The sequence below is a fragment of the Cynocephalus volans genome, chromosome 18 (assembly GCF_027409185.1).
Source record: "Cynocephalus volans isolate mCynVol1 chromosome 18, mCynVol1.pri, whole genome shotgun sequence".
Classification (NCBI taxonomy): Eukaryota; Metazoa; Chordata; class Mammalia; order Dermoptera; family Cynocephalidae; genus Cynocephalus; species Cynocephalus volans.
The window spans coordinates 6664062-6682874 of NC_084477.1; the positions used below are offsets into that span (position 1 = coordinate 6664062).

Sequence of the window (18813 nt, forward strand, 5' to 3'; positions counted from 1 at the left end):
CCCTGCTCCACCCTCTATACTAAACGACCACCTCATTCACGGGTTCTGGTGTCATAACCTGCATCTGCTGCAGACACACGGGGTGTATTACAAGACTACAAGACGGTGTTGTGGAAAAACAAAGTGCAATAGCAGGAACGGGACTGCACAGGCCAGTTGTCATGACTCCTCGTGGTCACTGTCATCCTGAAGAGCCGCTCGTTTATTTATTTATTTTTTTTTAAAGATGACTGGTAAGGGGATCTTAACCCTTGACTTGGTGTTGTCAGCACCACGCTCAGCCAGTGAGCTAACCGGCCATCCCTATATAGGATCCGAACCCGTGGCCTTGGTGTTATCAGCACCGCACTCTCCCGAGTGAGCCACGGGCCAGCCCGAGAGCCGCTCGTTTAGTTCTTGCTCTCTGGAGCCCCAAAACTGTCCTGAATGCTGTCCTTTTCAAGAACTGGATCCTCAACTTTTTCTTCAATTTGGTTGTTTTTCCATATCTTCCCAATAAATTTCTTTCTTGTTTAAGCTAACTAAAGTCAGATCCTGTTGCTTACAATGAAAACCCTTACACAAAGAGGTTGCTGAATGACAATTAAAAAGCTTAATTTAATGTTGTTATGTTTTATTTATTTATTTTATTTTTTTGGTGGCTGGCCAGTACAGGGATCTGAACCCTTGACCTTGGTGTTATCAGCACCACACTCTCCGAAGTGAGTTACCTGGTTTTTTATATTTTATATATTTATATATTTTTATATAAAATATAAAATATTTTATATATTTTATATATTTAAATTTAATTACAGCCCATATTTTATATACTTAAATATAATTACATACATATAATATCACAATTAATAATATTATGGAGAATACACATTCTTTCCAAATGCATATGGAACATATACAAATGATCTCTCTTAAGTACCACCACACACAGGCAATCAATATATCCCAAAAAGTAGAAACAGGCCCCAGTATAAAACAAAACAAAAAAATAGAAATTAATAACAAAAGCATTTCAAACTTACTCAGAAAAAAATACAAGCTGAAATTACAGAAAATTTAGGAAAGAATAGTAATAGGAACATTACTTTGAAAACCTATGATACAATATATCATAAAATGGTTTTTAGAGGAAATTTTATAGCCGCAAATACATTCGTTAGAAACCAAGAAAGATGGAAAAGAAGTGAACTAAGTAGTCAATTCAAAAAGCTAAAAAAAAAAAAAAAAGACAACAGGATAAGTATCAGATAAATAGAAAAAATGTAAAATATAAAATGAAATAGAAAAAGACAGATTTGGTTAATAAAACCAAAAGTTGGTCGAGAACCAAAATTATGAAAGAGAGATGCGGCATATGAAGATTATTTTCAAAATCATGAGAGTATGTTTTTATTATGGTAGTCAAGAATACCTACTCAAGCAGGACACAATATCAAAACCACAAAAGAAAATATTAACAGATTTGCCCCCCCCAGAAAAAATGTTTGCAAAATTAAAGAATCCATAAACAAAATTTAAGAAGTGAACTAGAAGAAAATATTTGTTATATTTGTAAGGGCTAAAAGCCATAATTGTAAAGAGCTGCTATAAACTAATAAGAAAATCACATATACAACCAAATTCTTAAATGCAGAAAAGCTATACAAAGTTAATCCTTAGAAGAATGGCCAGTAAACATTTAAAGAATGCTCAATCATACCAACATTCGAGGAAGTTTAAGGCAGTGACACATCTTTCACCCATCAGATTCAGCAAAAGTTTTAAAACATGATCATATGCAATGTTGAAAAGTTTGTGAGGGACAGGAACCCTCATAGACCATGGATGGGGGATATAAACTGGTAGCATTTGGGGTGGAGTATTTAGCAGTACGTATTAAATTTTTTAATGTGTATGCTGTACCCCTTTGACTCTGTTATTCCATTTCTAGAAATCGATCCCACAGAAATACTTGAACACGTGCACCAAGATATATGCCTAATGGTGCTTCCCTGAAGCATTTTATTGGATTAGTGAAAAAAATTGAAACTTCCTATAGAAATGTCAATCAGAAAGAAAACGGTTAAAGGATTGCTAAGCAGCCACTAGAATGAATGAGTAAATCTACATCATTTATATGAAAAAAATTCCAAAATACAGTTAAAAGTAAATTGCTGAATGCAAATGAGAGTGCAGTGCCATTTGGATGTGTATCACATATATAGACACACACACACACACACACACACACACACACACACACACACACACACACACACACACACACACACACACACACACACACACACACACACACACACACGGCAAGTATGGCAGAGACTTTTCATATATCCCAGTGCTGTTTTAATTATTACAAAATATATGTATTCATGTAGCAATATTTAATTAAGAAAAAAGAAAACGGCCGCACATCATACAGTGTATATTTTACGGGGTTGGAGAAAGGTATTAAATGAGCATGAGCACAGAATAAGAAAACGCTCAATTAATGAGCTAATATTAAATCATCATCGCTAACATTATTGAGCACTTACTACGTGCCAGGCAGCAGCATAATTAGATACAGCAGCATGACTGTACAACGACATGCTCCACGAGCATAAACATTTCCCTAGGAATGCCCTTCGAAATAAGCAACGCCTAAACGGGACATACACAGGAACACACATAAAGAATGCTCAAGGTTGGATAGAGAAAAATTAAATACTGAAAAAGGAATTGCACTGTGTTTATGGCGACTGCTGAGGAACCGGCTGGACCCTGCACAGGACCAGCAGCACGCGTTCTCCACGGCTCTCGTCAACGTGCGGTACTTTCTGCTTCACGTTATGTCGCAGTCGCAGGGCGGAGTGTGACGCGGGACACGACTTAACATCAAAAATGCACGCTGCAAAAAGATTTTTAAAATGCACGCTGCAAAAAGATTTTTTAAACGCACGCTGCGAAAAGATTTTAAAAATGCACGCTGCAGCCATTTTTCTTCTCCGACCCCGTAGCGCCCCGCCCCACCCCAGGCGGCCCTTCCCTGGGTGACAAACGTCCTGACGCAAGTCAGTGAGCGAGCTGCTCCTCCATTTTGTCCCCAATCTCCTTTAGGCGAACCGAGCTGTGCTATTTTAAAGCCACTAAGTAATGAAACTAAACAAGCGAGGGGGTGGTGCGGGCGTGGGAGCGCGATCGGCCGGCCTCAACTGCTGCCGGTGCCGGATGGCGATGCCGGAGGCCCCCAGGGCTCCTCCCGGGGACGGAAGGACAAAGGACACGTAGGGCACAAGAGCCGCGGCCCAGCGCGGGGCGACTTCCGGGCCGCTGGGCCGAGCGGGGTGTGGCTGGGGCCCGACTCGCAGGACAAAGCCCCGGCGCCGCGCTCTCCGTCGGCGCGCACGCGCGTGCGCGGCGCCCGTGCCCGTGAGCAGGCGCGCGGGCGACGGTTGGAAATGGCGGTTGGGGCGAGGGGATGGGGCGGGCAAAAGGACAGCGCCGCTGTGGCAGGACGCGATTCCGCCCCCGCCCGTCAGCAATCCGGCAGCAGGGCTATTCCACGAGCCCTCCCCTCCCCTGCGCCCGGTCCCGCTGGCGGATTGCGGGGCTGGGAAGCCAGCGTAGCCCGTCGGACTAAACAAAGGAAAGGGCCGCTGCGGCGCGGGCTGACGAGGCCGCTGCGGAGCCGCAGGAGTGCTCCCTAAGATGGCGGCCGGCGCGCGGGCGGGGCGGGGCCGGCGGCGCGCGGGGGCCGATGGGGCGGGGGCGGGGCCCGGCTGGCCGCACTTCCGCTCCCGGGGCTTGCTGCGCGGCTGAGGTTGCCGACTCGTCCCCATGGCTGCTGCGCCGGAGCCCGGGGAGCCCGGGAAGCGGAAGGTAACCGGGGGCGGGGGCTGAGCGGGGCGGCGGGCGTGCAAGGACGCGGTCTGTGTGGAGCTCCTGAGCCCGGAGCACGTGTCCCTGGCTTCTCCGCCAGCCCTGGGCTTGAAACCATGATAACTCTTGCTAGTCCCAGCCTCCCACCACCTAGGACGAGATTGACCAAATCTGGGGGGAGTCGGGGACCAGTCGTTCTCATGACTTACTACAGGTTATTATCAGTCAGCTAACAATACTGAATCCTTTGCAAAAAAAATTTGCTGCTAAGGGCACTGCACCTAATTTGCTAGTAAAGGTAAAGAGGAAGTAAAAGCTCCCCGAGGACAAGTGTCTTGTCTTCGACAGTTTTCTTCACAGCACTTGACATAGGGGGATTAGGTAAATGCTGAAGGATGAAAACTTGGTTATACTCCGGTGAATGTATGTCTAGAGTAGGAGGATCAGACGAAAGGGTTTTTTCCCATTAGCTGTCTGTCGACCGAGTGGGGTATACAGCCTTGTATGTAACCACGAGCCTGCCTAGCTGTGGTGCTCTCCTCTCCTCAGTCCACCTGCCACGATCGTCAGCGTGCCCTTACCTACCTGTAAACTGGACAGTTTCATCCCTCTGCTTAAAATCCACTCGTAGCACCGATTCTTTTAAGGATAAAACCCAAACTCTTGGTGTAGTAAAGCTAAACCAGGCTCTCTCACTCGTCTCTGGAAGGGCCTCATGTCTCAAAGCAGACTTTTCTCCATCTTTCCTGGCATCTCGGATATAGCCTTATCATTACAGCATTTATCATATTGGAAGGTAATAGTTTATATATCTTGTCTTCCTCTTTGCCTGGGCTCCTTAAGAGCAGGGGACCCAATCTATATCCTCAGTGCAGAGCGAATAAGTGTTCAGAAAAAAGATAATGCAAGAATTAAAAAATTAAAAATAGTAAACTGCAGAGCTATAATGTCAGGTCATGAGCAAATATTTACTGAAGACTGTGTGCTAGATGGCTCCTAATCTGTTGTTTTAGGATATTCTCTACGCAGCTTGGAAATTTTGCTCACTTGCTCTGGCTTGCTTCTCTGGGGATGTTTCCATCTAAATTTGGCCAAAACATCATATCAAGTGGCTAATATGAACTAATGTTGGATAAACTGGTTTCATATTTAACGCTAAAAGAAGTTGTCAATTCATACACTTGGTGCCTTTTGTTTTTACTGTCTCATACTTACCGTTTGGAATAGATGCTTAGTGTTAAAAATGTACCCTTGTTTAAAATTTGCATATTTTAAGGTGCACTGTAACTGCAAACACTAAATCCTAGATTCAGCTTTGTGATGAACACTGGAATCTTGAATGTGACTTTTATCCCTTCTGCATCTGATTGCTCATCTTTGACAGGAGAAAAGTATCTTTAAGAGTTATAAGAGTGCTTTAATATACTGGAAATCGAAAAATTCAATGAAAGAAAAAAACTGAATCAATACTGATTCATTTAATTGGCCATCAATATCAAAACAATATTTGAAATGAAGGATAGCTCCAAGCCCTAAAACTGAGCACTGCCAGATTGGAGGGGGGGGGGTAATACCTACAAGTAAGTTGCTCAGGAAACAGTACCATCAAAGCTCATCAAAGAGATAGTAAAATGTAAGGTATGACTGATCAACAGCCCAGGGTAGTGTCAGAAAAGGAAGCTTGCAGTTATTTTTTTAAAAAAGAATTCGTCGGTGATCATTCCATGCAACCCAGGGAAATGGATTATTTAATAGAATCAGCAAACCTAAGGTAAAAATGGGAGTTACCAAGCTAGTACACCTTGACAGAACTAGCCTTTAAAAACTGTCTTCTACTGTCATTCTTGACTTTCAAGAAACTTTCTAATATGAAATGTTACATACAGGTAAATTCACATTAAGGTAAATCTTGAATTCATTAATTCATCCAGTCAAGAAATATTTACATAATATCTATAGCCTTGATCAAAACAGGCCAAATCCATGTCCTTATGGAGCTCACATTCTACTGGGAGAATTAAACAATAAGAATTTTTTACTGAGCCAGCCATGCAAAGATCCAGGAGAAAGACATGTGGCAATAACCATCTAGACTTGTTAGAAGAATTTGGTAAGGCCAGTATGCCTAGACTAGAGGACCTGGGAGAGGAGGATACAAACGCAGGGTAGATGCCAGATCATGCAGGGCCTTCCTAGCAACGGTAAGTACTGACACTGAGCATAATTGAAGGACATGGAGGGTTTAGAAAGATTGATAGTCATCTGATACACATTTTTAAGAGCAGAGTCTAGATCTAAGATACAGTTGACAGATGGCAATTTGGTTAATAGCAATGAAATTGGTGAGAAGTGGTTTGGTTCAGGATGTATTCTGAAGATGGATCCTTCTGTACTTGTTGACACATTGGACATGGATTTGGTGCACGGAAGAAGGATCAAGGATGACTTTGAAGATTTGGCCTAAAATTGGTTGAGTAGTGATGCCATATAAATAAAGGTTTGGAGATGAAAAGTACTTAAGTTCAAGGTGCTTATTAGACATATGAAAAGTTTCAACAGGCAGGTGACTATGAGACTGAAGCTTGGGTGAGATTAGAGTTTAACTTATAAGTTTGGAACCATCATCATATAAATGGCCTTTAGTTGAAAGCCTTGGTACACCTCAGAAGAGACTATACTATATACAAATATATATTGTGGAGGGGAGAAGGGCAGCACTTCATTCGGAGTTCTGCAGAGAACGGCAACAAAGCTGCCAGGAATGCTGGGAAAGAAAGGAGACATTGCTCTATTTGAACTCAAGAAAATGTTTCAGAAACAAATGATTTTGTGCCACGTGTGCTGAGATGTAGAGTAGGATGAATTTTGCAAAATGAATGTCTTAAGAGACCTTGATGGTTGTGTTTCCATGGCATACAGGGGATAAATGCCTCATTAAAGTGAGTTAAAGGGAGAATGGGAAGTTTCTAAGTGGAGAAGCACATCGTAGTGAAAGGGAGCAGAAAAACGGGAAAGTAGTTTGAGGCTCAGACGGAGGGGGCAGAAGAGGGGTTTTTTTTGATAGTATGTTACTGAGAAAAAAAACTAATGACGCAAATGAAAGAAGGAATAACTGTAGAAGCGACGTCTTTGTGTAGACAAAAGGGGAACCAGTGCACAAGTGCTTAAGACTGAGCCCTTTGGTTAACAGTGCAGTCTGGTACAGTGGAGATGAGATAGGCTGTTGGGGTCAGACTTCCAACTCCATTCTCGCTTGCATTTATTAGTCGTTTACTTGAAGTCCCTGAGCCAACTTCAGAGAGAACCTCACAGAGAAGCAGTAGAATGATAAGACATATAGAGGGCCTGGTGCTAATAACCTCCTGCCAGCTCTAAACTGTGAAACTTTAATTAGACCAGGGTTTCTCAACTTCAGCACTGACATTTTAGACTGGATATTTTGTTGGGGGTGGGGCTGATCGTGGGATGGCATCACCGTCGTGGCTGTCTTGGTTTTAGAAGGTACCATTTTAAATGGAGTAACTTATGTAAGATGTTTTTTTTTAAGCTGAGATTTTTCCATTGGCAAATTTACTTTTTTAAAAAAATTTATACTTCTGTTAAGAGTCATCAGAAAAAACACCTGGAGAAGTTTTTCTATAGATTCCAGTGGCACATCCCAGATCTCAATCAGAATCTGAGGGTGGAACTAGAAAGTCTTTCCAAAAAGCTCAAAAAGATACCTAGTTACCCAGCTGATTTTAGCACCCTATTTCAGAAATTTGGCAAGTATATTCTAACACACTTGGTAAAGAGCAGAGGTTCTTTTCGTTTAGTTTGCTCATGCACTCCAGAAAATGTTGTCTGTAGACTGTAGTGTATCCATCATGGACGGGAATCCAAATGAAAAATCCTTGACAGAAAAAGCTTTGGGTGGATGGGAAATGGGGACTGAGGTGTGTAGCACACAAACAGTGCTTGGCATTCTCTCAGCTTAGCACTCCTTTTCCCAAATGTGGAAACCACCATAGCATTCTACCCTGTGGTAGAAAGCTGTTCTCACACTTACATCTAAGACCTGATACAACTCATACCAAGTACCACCACCCCCTGCAAAACAGGTTGGATTGGCATTAGTCCCAGACTGCAGTGCAGAGTCGAGCATTCCCTGTCAGCATGGCGGCTACCCTCATGACCTATATTCCCCTGGGATTTTGAGCTGATACGGTAAGAAAGAGTCTTTTCTGCTAAATGAAAAGCCTAGAAAAGCAGAATTAAATTAAACCCCCCAAACCTCTTTGTATGTGATTTGTATTCCACTTTTTAAAGCCTGTAACTATGAGCACCTGCTGTGTTCATGAAGCAATCCTAGTGGGGAGGACAGAAAGAAGAAAAAAATGAAATAGAATACTACAGTATATAATTTTTGCTTTATTATGAACCAAGTCACAGCTTGTCTTTTCCAGAAGATGCTTGAGTGCTTGAGCCAAAGCAGAGGCAAAAATACAGAAGTATCTTCATGTTCCAACCTGCCTTTTACTGCCCTCCCCATCTCTTTCCCCTTATGATACAGATCAACTTCTAGTTAATCACCTCATCCTAGAGAATCCTCCTCCACCTTAATGTCCTGCCCCACCCACACTATACTAACCATTTATAAAATATTTCTAAAAACTGTGAAATCTTTAAATGGGCAAGGAGCTTCCTCTCACAAGCAGTGTTACCAAAAACGCTTTCTAAGACTTTATTAACAGAAATGCCAGTTAAACATAAGTTTGACTGCTAAACATGGTCCGTCCTGCCCACACTAAAATAGTTAAGAGAGTGACAGACATCCAAGTCCATAATCCAGTGAAGACTGTAGAAAAAGAAGTCATTTTAGTACTCGAAAGAACTTAATAATCATGTAGCTCAACCCGTTCATTTTCCAGATTGAGGCCACAAAGATAAGAATAACCTATAAGTTACAGAAGTTAGTGGCAGAACTGAGACAAAAATTCAGCTCTCGGGAGTCCCAGACTTTTTTCACCACACTTAGCTGTGGTTACCATGTACCATGAACAGTGTAATTAAGTACAACCTCATGTCATAGGCAAGGAAACAGACTAGAAGAGATAAACGTACTGCTCACATTTAACATGAAATATTTATCTTATGACCACCATCGATGTTCACCTAGCTGACACCAATAAAAACTGAAAATAAAAGTTGTCAAGAGAAATTTAAAACAGCACTACATTAATGTTATAAGCAAACATGGCTCAAATGACTTTTTTCACTTACACTTCTTGAGTTATTGGAGCAAATTAATGCTGCTTTTTAATTTCAGTGACAGCTAAATTTGCCAAATAAAGAGCTCATAAGATAATACATACTTCCAAGTCAGTCTATTAGCAATTATGATACAAGTTATCCTGTTTGGGGCTTTCTGGTCAATTTTCCAAGGTTTCTAATTTAAAGATTCAGGTTGTATACCAAAGCAGGACAATCAAAGACAATTCATAGGTTTGAATTTAAACTGACTCAAGGTTGTCACGTGGCATATATAAATATGGCATTTGTATTGTAGTCTTTGCCAGGCCACCCTGAAATAAAATATTTTCTTGTTCAATCTAGGTTATCTTTTATTTTATCCTAGCCCTTTAAGCTCCTAGGAATTTTAGATGTCGAAAACATTCCTTGTGCACGAGATTCGATACTGTATGGTTCATTGGGATCTGTTGTGGCTGGCCTTGGACATTTCTTGTTAACTAGTAAGTATCTGTGTTTTTTATTTGAGTGTGATAAACATTTTCTTCCTAAATGGAGTATAAAACAATAATTTATACAGCATATAATATGTAACCATATTCTAATTAATTATAGTAGCTATGCTTATTTTTAACAGGTAGAATTAGAAGATCATGTGATGTTGGAGTAGGAGGATTTATCTTGGTGACTTTAGGATGCTGGTATGTTTGCTTAGTATTCAAGAAAATCCACTGAATGCTTGAACAGACGAATGCAGGACATTAAGCATTCCATTAATATGGTTTCTACGTTTCACTTAGGAAGGTCTCGACCTTCTACTTTCACTTAAACTTCCTCCCTGCTTATGCATCACATCTGAAAATGCTACTCTTAACAATGTGTTCATAACTGTTGATGAATGAATATAAAACACGGATGAATCTCAAATATGTTTTCTTGAGCAAAATAATCCAGACCTAAGAGTACATATTATATGTACATACCGTGTGGTTCCATTTATACACGAAGTTCTACCAATGGCTAAAAAGTAAGTCCTTATTTTTTGTAGACATACCTTAATAAACAAGAGTGCGTTCATAAGTATTTTGGCACCAATCCACCCAAAAACAGCACTCCAAATTAGAACATCCATATTTTCAAGTCTCAGAATTGTCATCTGTAAGCACTTAAAAAATTTTATGATTATAAATACAGTAATTACATAATCAACAGGAACTTTTACATTAATGATTTATTCATATTCTCTTCTTACAAGGTTCCACTGTAGGTATAATTATGCAAAGCTGAGAATCCAGCAAAGAATTGCCAGAGAAGGAATTAAAAATAAGATATTATATGAAAGCACCCACCTTGATCCTGAAAGAAAACCAACCAACGGCAACCACAGCAACTGAGCATTCTTGAGTGTAGAAAACCAAAATACAACTCCCTGAAGTCAGTGTGAACAAAGCTAAGACCAACCAGATAAAGCATTCTGTGTACATTAAGAAAGCTCTTAATCAAGTAAATAAAAATATGTGTAAATTGTAGTCTTTTTCCCGCCCGTACTTGACAATTTATTCTGGCTCTGTATCTACTGCCAGTATAGCATTCTTATGTGTTAACATACAGTGGACCTGTCATACTTAAAATATAGACAGAGTTTACTGGCAGTGTGATGAAGAATTATAAAACCTAGTGCTGGGCTGGCACCGGTTGGCTCACTTGGTTAGAGCACGGTGCTGATTAACACCAAGGGTCCGGGATTCCATCCCTGCACCAGCCAGCTGCCAAAAAATAAAAATAAAAAATTTGAAATATAAAACCTAGTGTTTAATGTACCTGGAAAAAGTTCCCTTGTAATAACTACTGCATTCAATGGTAAGATTTCAATAGTTGGATTTTTAAATTTGCCTTAAAAACAAAAATCTCAACCTTATTACTGTACCCTGCTAAAGATGAGCAAATACTTTGTTACTAAAGCCAATCTGTAAGACTTAAAATGAGTAGGTTAATCACTTTGCAATTTTTTTTTTAATGTACCCATTACAACACCATTCTCCCATTTGTCAAAAGGTTAGTACCTTTTCCAGAAAAGTAAAAGTTGTTTTTAACTGTATTTTGGAAGTATACAGGGGTTTGTTTTTTTTTAATTGAAACACAGAATTGAATATCAATATCTGTGTTTTAATTTTTAAGTAAAATTAGTTTTGAATTTAAATACGCACATGGTATGTATAAAAATTTTCACAACTTCTTCGGTAAACTGGTGCAATGGACTAAGAATTGCAGAATTACACTTACATTATTACATTAATGTAAACAAACCACTTAAAAGTCAATCAGCTGCCATTAAAAAAATTGGGTGGGGGGGGCAGCTTGCTCGTCTGAATTTAAAAATTCTGCAAAAAACAAGAATAAAAGTTCCCAATACCAACTAAAATACTCAGCACTTAACTCATCCAGGAGAACTCTCCTAGGCATAAGGAAATAAAGCCACTAAAATAAGTATCAAAAATCTGTTAAATATAACAATACAAGTCAGATGCTTAAGAAATGGTAAAGAAATATGGGGGGAAAAAGGCACCAGTGGACAGGATTATGGCCATTATTCATCTATTCAATGTATCAAGGAGCAAAGAAGAGATGTTTTAAAATTATTCTGTTCTACGTCCTTTTTCAAAAAAGTGGGGCTTGCTCCAGTTTAATCGAGTATTTTTCCCTCCCATTCCCACCTCCTGGCTGTCAGTGAGAGTTAGGGTGCCGAGACTGTGTGGTTTACCATAATGACACTGTCAAACGATTTGAGAGAAAATTCATGCTGATTCTAACCTGGCAGCCACCAAAGGAAGAACTTTGGGACACTGATGTGCAGTTTGCAAGATCTGCCCACTCTTACTGACACACACTAAAGTTGAGTGCAGTCTACATTATTCAAATTGGTTATGACCAAGTAATTGTTAAAAATTCCATACGTGATAGTCACTCGTGTTTGAAGAGGCAGCACCGCATGAAGGGCGGGGTGGGGATACTGATAAGCAATAGTCAATAGCCTGATATTTAACAAGCTCTGTGCGTAGGCCACTTATGCCTCAGCTTCAGTTTACTCACTTATGTAACATGTAAAACCGGGCAGCTGGAACGAGTAAAATCCCTTCTAACAAGCATACTGAGAATACATCTTACCTCTCTTGGTTGGTAAAATCCCAATGCCTCCACAAACAAGGTCAAGTTCATTTTCACAGTAGAAATGACTGCATCAACTGGAGACCTGGAGAAAACGAAACCCAAAATAGTAACATACTTATTTGGTTGTATTACTTTTAAAATGTCATTTCATGTTTACATGATCAATGACTTCTATTTTTCTTCTTGAACTATCAAGATGTTAGCAAATGTGTTGATGAATTATTGAACTAAATATCACATTGCTACTGAACACCCTCAGTAAGGCCTCCAAATTAGTCTTGACACTTCCGCTTTTAATCTGCTTTCAAGTCCAAACTGTGTAAAGTTTTGCCAAGCCTCTGGCCCACCAAGACACTTACACCTTAATCCATGCCTCTACTAAAATTCTTTCACTCCACTTGGAATGCCTTTCCTATCTATTCTCCATAACTTTTCTTTCTTTTGCTTAGTGACTAACCTCTGGGAATTATAATCACCTTTTTGTTTAGGTCCTCACACTACTTTCTTTTATCTGCCTTAACAGGCACTTTTTTATCAATCACTGGTGTGTGCTCCAAATAGAGCCTAAGTTTCTTGTTGGCAAGAACCTCATCCATCTTTACCTTTTCCATTCCCAGTGAAGTGTCTAGCACAAAAGCCAATTGTTAGAATTAGGAAATGTTCACTAACAGTCCAGGTTTCCCTCTCATCCAAACTCTCATACTTAGCAAATGTTAAACTGTAAGAATAACCTACCTTCCAGGCCCACTCGGAGTATCCTACGTGCTGCTTCCTTCATTGTTCCATCAATTCCGAAATTTCACACTAGGTGATATAGCAGTAGGTACCAGCTAAATAGCTGATTAAAATAGAATTGTGGTCATTAGTAGTTTTGAAAACCTTTTGTGGCACATCTATCACACCTACTTTATCTTTCTAGTGCTTTATGCAGTTCCCCCTTCCCTCACCCCTCCATTTTTCCTTGACTACTTGTTTTTCCATTTCAATAAAAGGACCTCAGGGAACTTAAAATTAACTAGGAGTTTTTCTCTGGAGTTGTCTTATACTGAGTTTGGCAACAAGAAACCGACTATCCCTAGTACCATTATTTGATTTGCAAGCATCTCTTTAGTCTACGTACCTCTACTCCATCGCTGGTTTCCCTTTGCTTCGATTATATAATGCGAGGAGGTCTATATAATAAATTCAGGATTCCTGTTTATGCAACTTTTCAGCAAAGAGCTAGGGATCAAATAGGGTTTGAATCCTTCTATTCCTAGATAAAAATCTGTGACGGGGATCAAGGCACCCCCTTTAAAAGTCATGTTAAGATATATACACTATTCTTTGGGTAAGCATAAGACCTTAACAAGGAAAGTAGAAAAATTAAAACGATCGCTATAGTTCTGATCTTTAATGGTCCTCTACAATAAAATAATTTTTGGAAGCATCTTAAAATAGTCCAGTAGTCATCAAATCAGGTCCATATAATATACAGATATCCTCTAACCACCCAAATACTGGTATTTTACACAGCTTATTTTGTACATTAGGTTCCATTTTTTAATGTTTTATATTTTTTCTTAAAAGGGATGCTGTTGGGACAAAACATTTTTATTCCAAAGGTATTTTTCAAAGTTCGTAATGTGAGCACTGCAGATATATGTGTTGAAATACCTTTGAGTGCTTTCCAACCACTGCATTTGCCTTTCCTATAAAGGATGACTTACATGAGTACTTTCATCTTGACAAAAGATATACCGCTGAATACATTAATAGGCAAATACTAGTTTTAAGAGGTTTCTATTATTCACTTTAAAAGTTTGGCCGCTGTAATAGGTGTGAACTGTTCCACCGTTTTTCTAGGAATAATTAAGTCCATATCTTATAAACCATCTGTTACATGGCCCACCTTTAGGGGATATCAAAGTAATCAATCTCTGCATATACTGACTTCTTAAAGGATGAGTTTCCATAGAGATGTTTCTTCCACTATACCATAAAAACAAGTCATGTGAAATAAAACATGCCTTACCATCTAAACTCAAAGCTTATTTTTTAAATGAATGTTTCTTTTTCTATAGTTTTATGGACTTTTTCTCAAATGAACAGAAATGGTTATGAAACCTCAATTTGCTTGCTCTTCAAAAGCCTTTAGACTTCTTTTTATTTGCAAGTAGAGCCGTTATTTCATTGAGCAAACACTGCTAGCTACATTTGGAATCAAAACAGCACCCAAGTCCTCTCATTTCACCTGAAAGACATTATTCTGGAGTATGTAGTGGGAAAAATAAATTTCCTCTAAAGTTTATGAAATCTCTTTCAGGGCAGCAGGAAATTACATGCTCTGGACTGGCACAATCAAAAGATTACACCAAGCCTTCCCATCCCTCCAGTCTTATTTTTAAGTTTAACTTCCTAGTTGACTTTATATACTTAAGATATATATTTCAATTCATTATCGAAAAGGACCTCAATCTATATTTTCCAAATTTTCATAAGCTAGTAAAAATAAGTATTTGTGTACTTATGGTACAAATGCACAAAGATTTTGGGAAACCAAGACAGAAAGTTATCCTAGACTCACTGTTTTTCATTAGAACACTGTAAGGAAGTATTAACTTAAACTCTTTAAAGAGGGAGAATATTAAAACAAGTATCTTGGAGAAAGTTAGATATAAGGAATTTGAACTATTAGAAAAATCATCTAACCTTGAATGGACTCACATCTATTTGCATATATTCCCATAAACTTATGCAAGAGGACCACCAATTGCTAAGAGAACACCAAATATGCAAAGGACAAATTGGGAAGCCTTCTGTTACAGAGAATCTGTTCACCTGGTTACCAATTACTTTTCCCCACCTTTTTAAAATAGGAGTTCTATTTAAGGTGATCCTGGAAGCCTAACACAACAACTGTTAAATGTACAAGCAGCAATTAATTTGGAATACCTATTGGAATCACTGGAACACATTTAGTTGGGCCCTTTAACTCTTCCACACAGCACATTCACATGGACAGACTAAGGAAAAGGAGATGAAATTTAAATCAGCACAATTTTTTGTTTAATGATTTTTTAAATAGTAAGTTGGAAACTTTTGTTCTTGTACTTGACCATGACTCCCCCATCTCCCTTAACTACATACAAATAAGATGCAAGACTACCTTGAAAACTTACCCCGTTATAGTTGCTATTCAAATATGCCTAATCATCTTGAAGTATTTTTTTGTCTTCTCTATGTATGCTTTTATACCTTTGAAGCATTTATATCACACTTATAAATTAGATGTCTATACTACCCATCTCTGTTCTCAGTGACCTTTAAATTTTTAAAAAACTTTTTTGGCTGATACCAATTTGTGGCAATGATTCAAGTTGTTTGCCAAGTATAGAACATTTTACTAGACAAAATTGATTTTCCTTCCTGTAAGATCATGGAACGGAACTTAAAGGAGAAGCAGGAAAGAACATGCCAAAAACAGTTCAGCTTTCATTAGATGCAATGTTAGCTCTCCAGCTTGTGGTCCTGCATAACTTCCAGTATTATAGCTACTCAAGCTGGACATGCTCATGAGTAACTATGCCATTGGCACAGCAGTGACTAACAATGCAACGAAAAGTGAACCGTTCTAGAAGACATCTCTCTAGATTAGAGACTAGCCTAGACTGTCATTGCCTCATCTTTTTTCAATTACAGTAGTTTTTCTCATACCAACACATTCAGCCTTGTTCAAAAGCAAAACCTGTTCCTTGTCAAGATGCAACTATATGCTGATTCCTGACATGAAAAAGAAATTAAAACATTCCTAAGCAATAATCATAAAATTACAAATAAAACATATGGTTAAATTCCTTGTCTGAATAACTTACCTAACCAAGCAGTGATTACTGATGTCCTGATCTATCAGTTGTCAACATTTTTTACCCTACCAACACCGGGCTTACAATCACCATTGATCCCACCCACTGCATGTTGTATTTCCTGAATAATCTTAGGTTAACGTTATGAATATAATTCTTCCATCTATTTCCAAACTACTATTCCCCTAGAGACTAAATGAAGTTCCTTGGGCAATTAAACTTATTCAATCACCTGTATTTTTAATCAATTGGCTAGTATGTTAAAGTACATTCTCAACAACCTAATTTTTTTTTTAAAAAATAGCTATTTTTCACATAAGCTCCTATTTTCCAAGGTCCAGCTGTTCTGCCTGATTTGAAATTGACAAACTAGGAAACACATTTAGGAAAACATAACAAAAACTACATATTAAAGGTAGGTTAATTTTCAATTTCACAAACATACATAATTTGAGCTTTGGAAGATACCTGGGCACTCCTGGATTTTAATCTTTCTCTACCCCAACACATTCAAGGGAAACACATTACCTTCAATCAGTACTGCAGCTCACTTCCAAATTCTCAAAGGCTTATTTTAATTATCAAGATTAGTAACAAGGGTTAATAAGACAAAGGCCACTCCAACATGAGTTAGCTGGGCCTAGTACTTTTGTCTTACAAACACGTACCTGTAATAACTAGCACTAGGTAGGGGAAAAAAACTGGGGAGGACTCAAGAGTAGCCTATGTAACTAAAACCTCAAGTACTAAACTAGCTAGCTCTACCACTTTCATGTTTTAATGCACAAGATGAGAAATCACAGCTATGGTCCCCCAAAAAACCTTTTTCAAAGCTAAGAATTACAGGGAAAAGACTCTCCAGACACAAAGGGTACTGCAGTTTAACTGAACAGTTAAGTTTAGGCAATTAACGATTTTAAGAAACTTGTGGTTTATATGACTAATAAATTCAAATTACTGTTTAGCCATTTCAAGCAGTAATAGATTCTGGCTCAAAGCACTTAATGTTAGCAGTCCCTTAATAGTTCATGCTTAGGTATGAGTCCCAGTGCATAGGTATTGCAACCTAGTGCCAGGCCAGGCGTTAACGTAATCTCCTTGCTTTTATTAACTATTACTAAAATGTTAAAACTTAAGCCCAGCTTTTCACGAACTCTGGACACCTCAATCTTAGAGCTCCAGAAGTGTGAACAATGAATAACTGTTCAGATTCAAGAAAGAATTTTAGGGAAAAATGGCTTTAGATAGAATGTTGTGTTCATCTTTCCAGGGGTATATCTCAATGAATATACTGGGGATTTGGGTAGTAGCTAATTATTCTCGAAGTTCCATCCACTTTTTAAAAATAAGAATTTTACAATTATGTGTAGGAGGAAAATTATGAAAACTTCTTAAAGATATATCCATTTATTATATTGAATACTAGACATTAAGACTTGGGCTCTAAGAGATGTTTATCCCTTCCTCACTAAAGTTTATTCTAGTTTTGGCTTTAAAAAAAAATCAAATATATTCTTACAGATTTATAATCAGGTCTTTATATCCAAGATGTCTACATTACTGCCTGGAAATCTGTATATTATCACTTTTATTTGTGCAATGGAAGCCATTATAGACATGGTCCTAGGATAAAAAGCCAATTTGTTAATGAGCAAGTTTATAGAAAAACATGTCATTCAATTCCCACAATCTGTCCGTGAGTATAAAACCCCCAGATAAAACACTTATTTTACAGTATTAACTATGTTTCCTAGAACAATTTTATGCACTTCCTCAAAAAAAATTGTTTTTAAGAAGCTTTAATACCTTGTTGCTAGTGTTCAGGGCATCTAAGTTCATATTCCTTATATTTATTTACACAAGATCTACTCTAGATGAGAGCTTCTTTGTTTATAGATTTAATATTGCTTCCTTTTGTCATTGCAATGTCAAATTGACTTGACTTAATCTTCATTTCAGGATTTCATCCTGCTATATGGATATTAAGGCTAAACGCTGGTCACTGACTTAAGAGGTCAGAGCCCGAGCCCTTCAAAGGCTGTTTTAGTATGATGTAACCTATCAGCAACAAAGACAACTTATTACGTGATAATTTTTGTTACTTCATTTCTATCTTCTAGCATTCTAAGTTTTAGTCTTCCAATTAACCTCAATGCTATTTTCATACTATTGTAGCTGACCAATTCAATCCAATTTTTGACTCAGCATGTATCACCTGCAAAACTTCCTAGCAAACGCATCCCTTAAACCAATAGTTCTCTGGGTATAACCAAGATTTGATCAGAACTATATTTGCTTTTGTTTGTTCAGACTTTTGCTTGCTATTGGGGACAGGGGCAAGCATGGGGAAGGGTGCGCCTTAAACCAAGTTTCTCATTCACAGATAGATCTTATTCTGCCAGAACTTGGCACTTAGATTTTTCTCCCTTTTGTTGCTATTTGGTGCATTCCCTTTTCTGAATTTATGTACTAAGGTTATTTCTTCCATAGACAATACTAATTCTAATCTTAAAATTGCTTCTTAAAATGTCTACATTTTTCTGTACATTTTTATCTATCCCATCTCTCCCCTCCTCCCCCAAATTCTATGGGCTATACAGGCAGGATAGTGTTATTTAACTGTTATTCTCTTATTACAATTATGAATATAAATTCCTTAATAATCAATTTTAAATTAGAAGATATATCCAAGATTTTTAAAAGGCACAAATGA

At 38.4% G+C, this 18813-nt stretch overlaps 1 protein-coding gene and 1 long non-coding RNA gene across 3 annotated transcripts; one reads left to right on the plus strand and one right to left on the minus strand.

Moving 5' to 3' along the window:
• Window positions 1-3777: 3777 nt before the first annotated feature.
• LOC134366446 (cytochrome c oxidase assembly protein COX20, mitochondrial) lies at window positions 3778-10916 on the plus strand. Its single transcript, XM_063082812.1, has 4 exons — window positions 3778-3858; window positions 9476-9590; window positions 9725-9788; window positions 10343-10916. Exons 1-4 carry the CDS (start codon window positions 3817-3819, stop codon window positions 10479-10481), a joined length of 360 nt encoding a protein of 119 aa, XP_062938882.1. The 5' UTR covers window positions 3778-3816; the 3' UTR covers window positions 10482-10916.
• LOC134366447 (uncharacterized) lies at window positions 8558-18813 on the minus strand. Of its 2 annotated transcripts, XR_010022321.1 has the most exons (5): window positions 17620-18813; window positions 15190-15260; window positions 12991-13093; window positions 12253-12337; window positions 8558-10853 (listed from the first exon to the last, which is right to left on the minus strand). It is a non-coding gene; the product is annotated as an uncharacterized LOC134366447 (long non-coding RNA). The 2 variants fall into 2 exon arrangements; XR_010022320.1 differs by having other exon boundaries at window positions 15190-18808.

Excerpts from the sequence above, each read along its gene's own strand:
- LOC134366446 (XM_063082812.1), top strand. The coding sequence starts at position 3,817 with ATGGCTGCTGCGCCGGAGCCCGGGGAGCCCGGGAAGCGGAAG. Across the intron at positions 9,591-9,724 it reads TGGACATTTCTTGTTAACTA|GTAGAATTAGAAGATCATGT; the intron begins GTAAGTATCTGT and ends TATTTTTAACAG. Across the intron at positions 9,789-10,342 it reads TTGGTGACTTTAGGATGCTG|GTTCCACTGTAGGTATAATT; the intron begins GTATGTTTGCTT and ends TCTTCTTACAAG.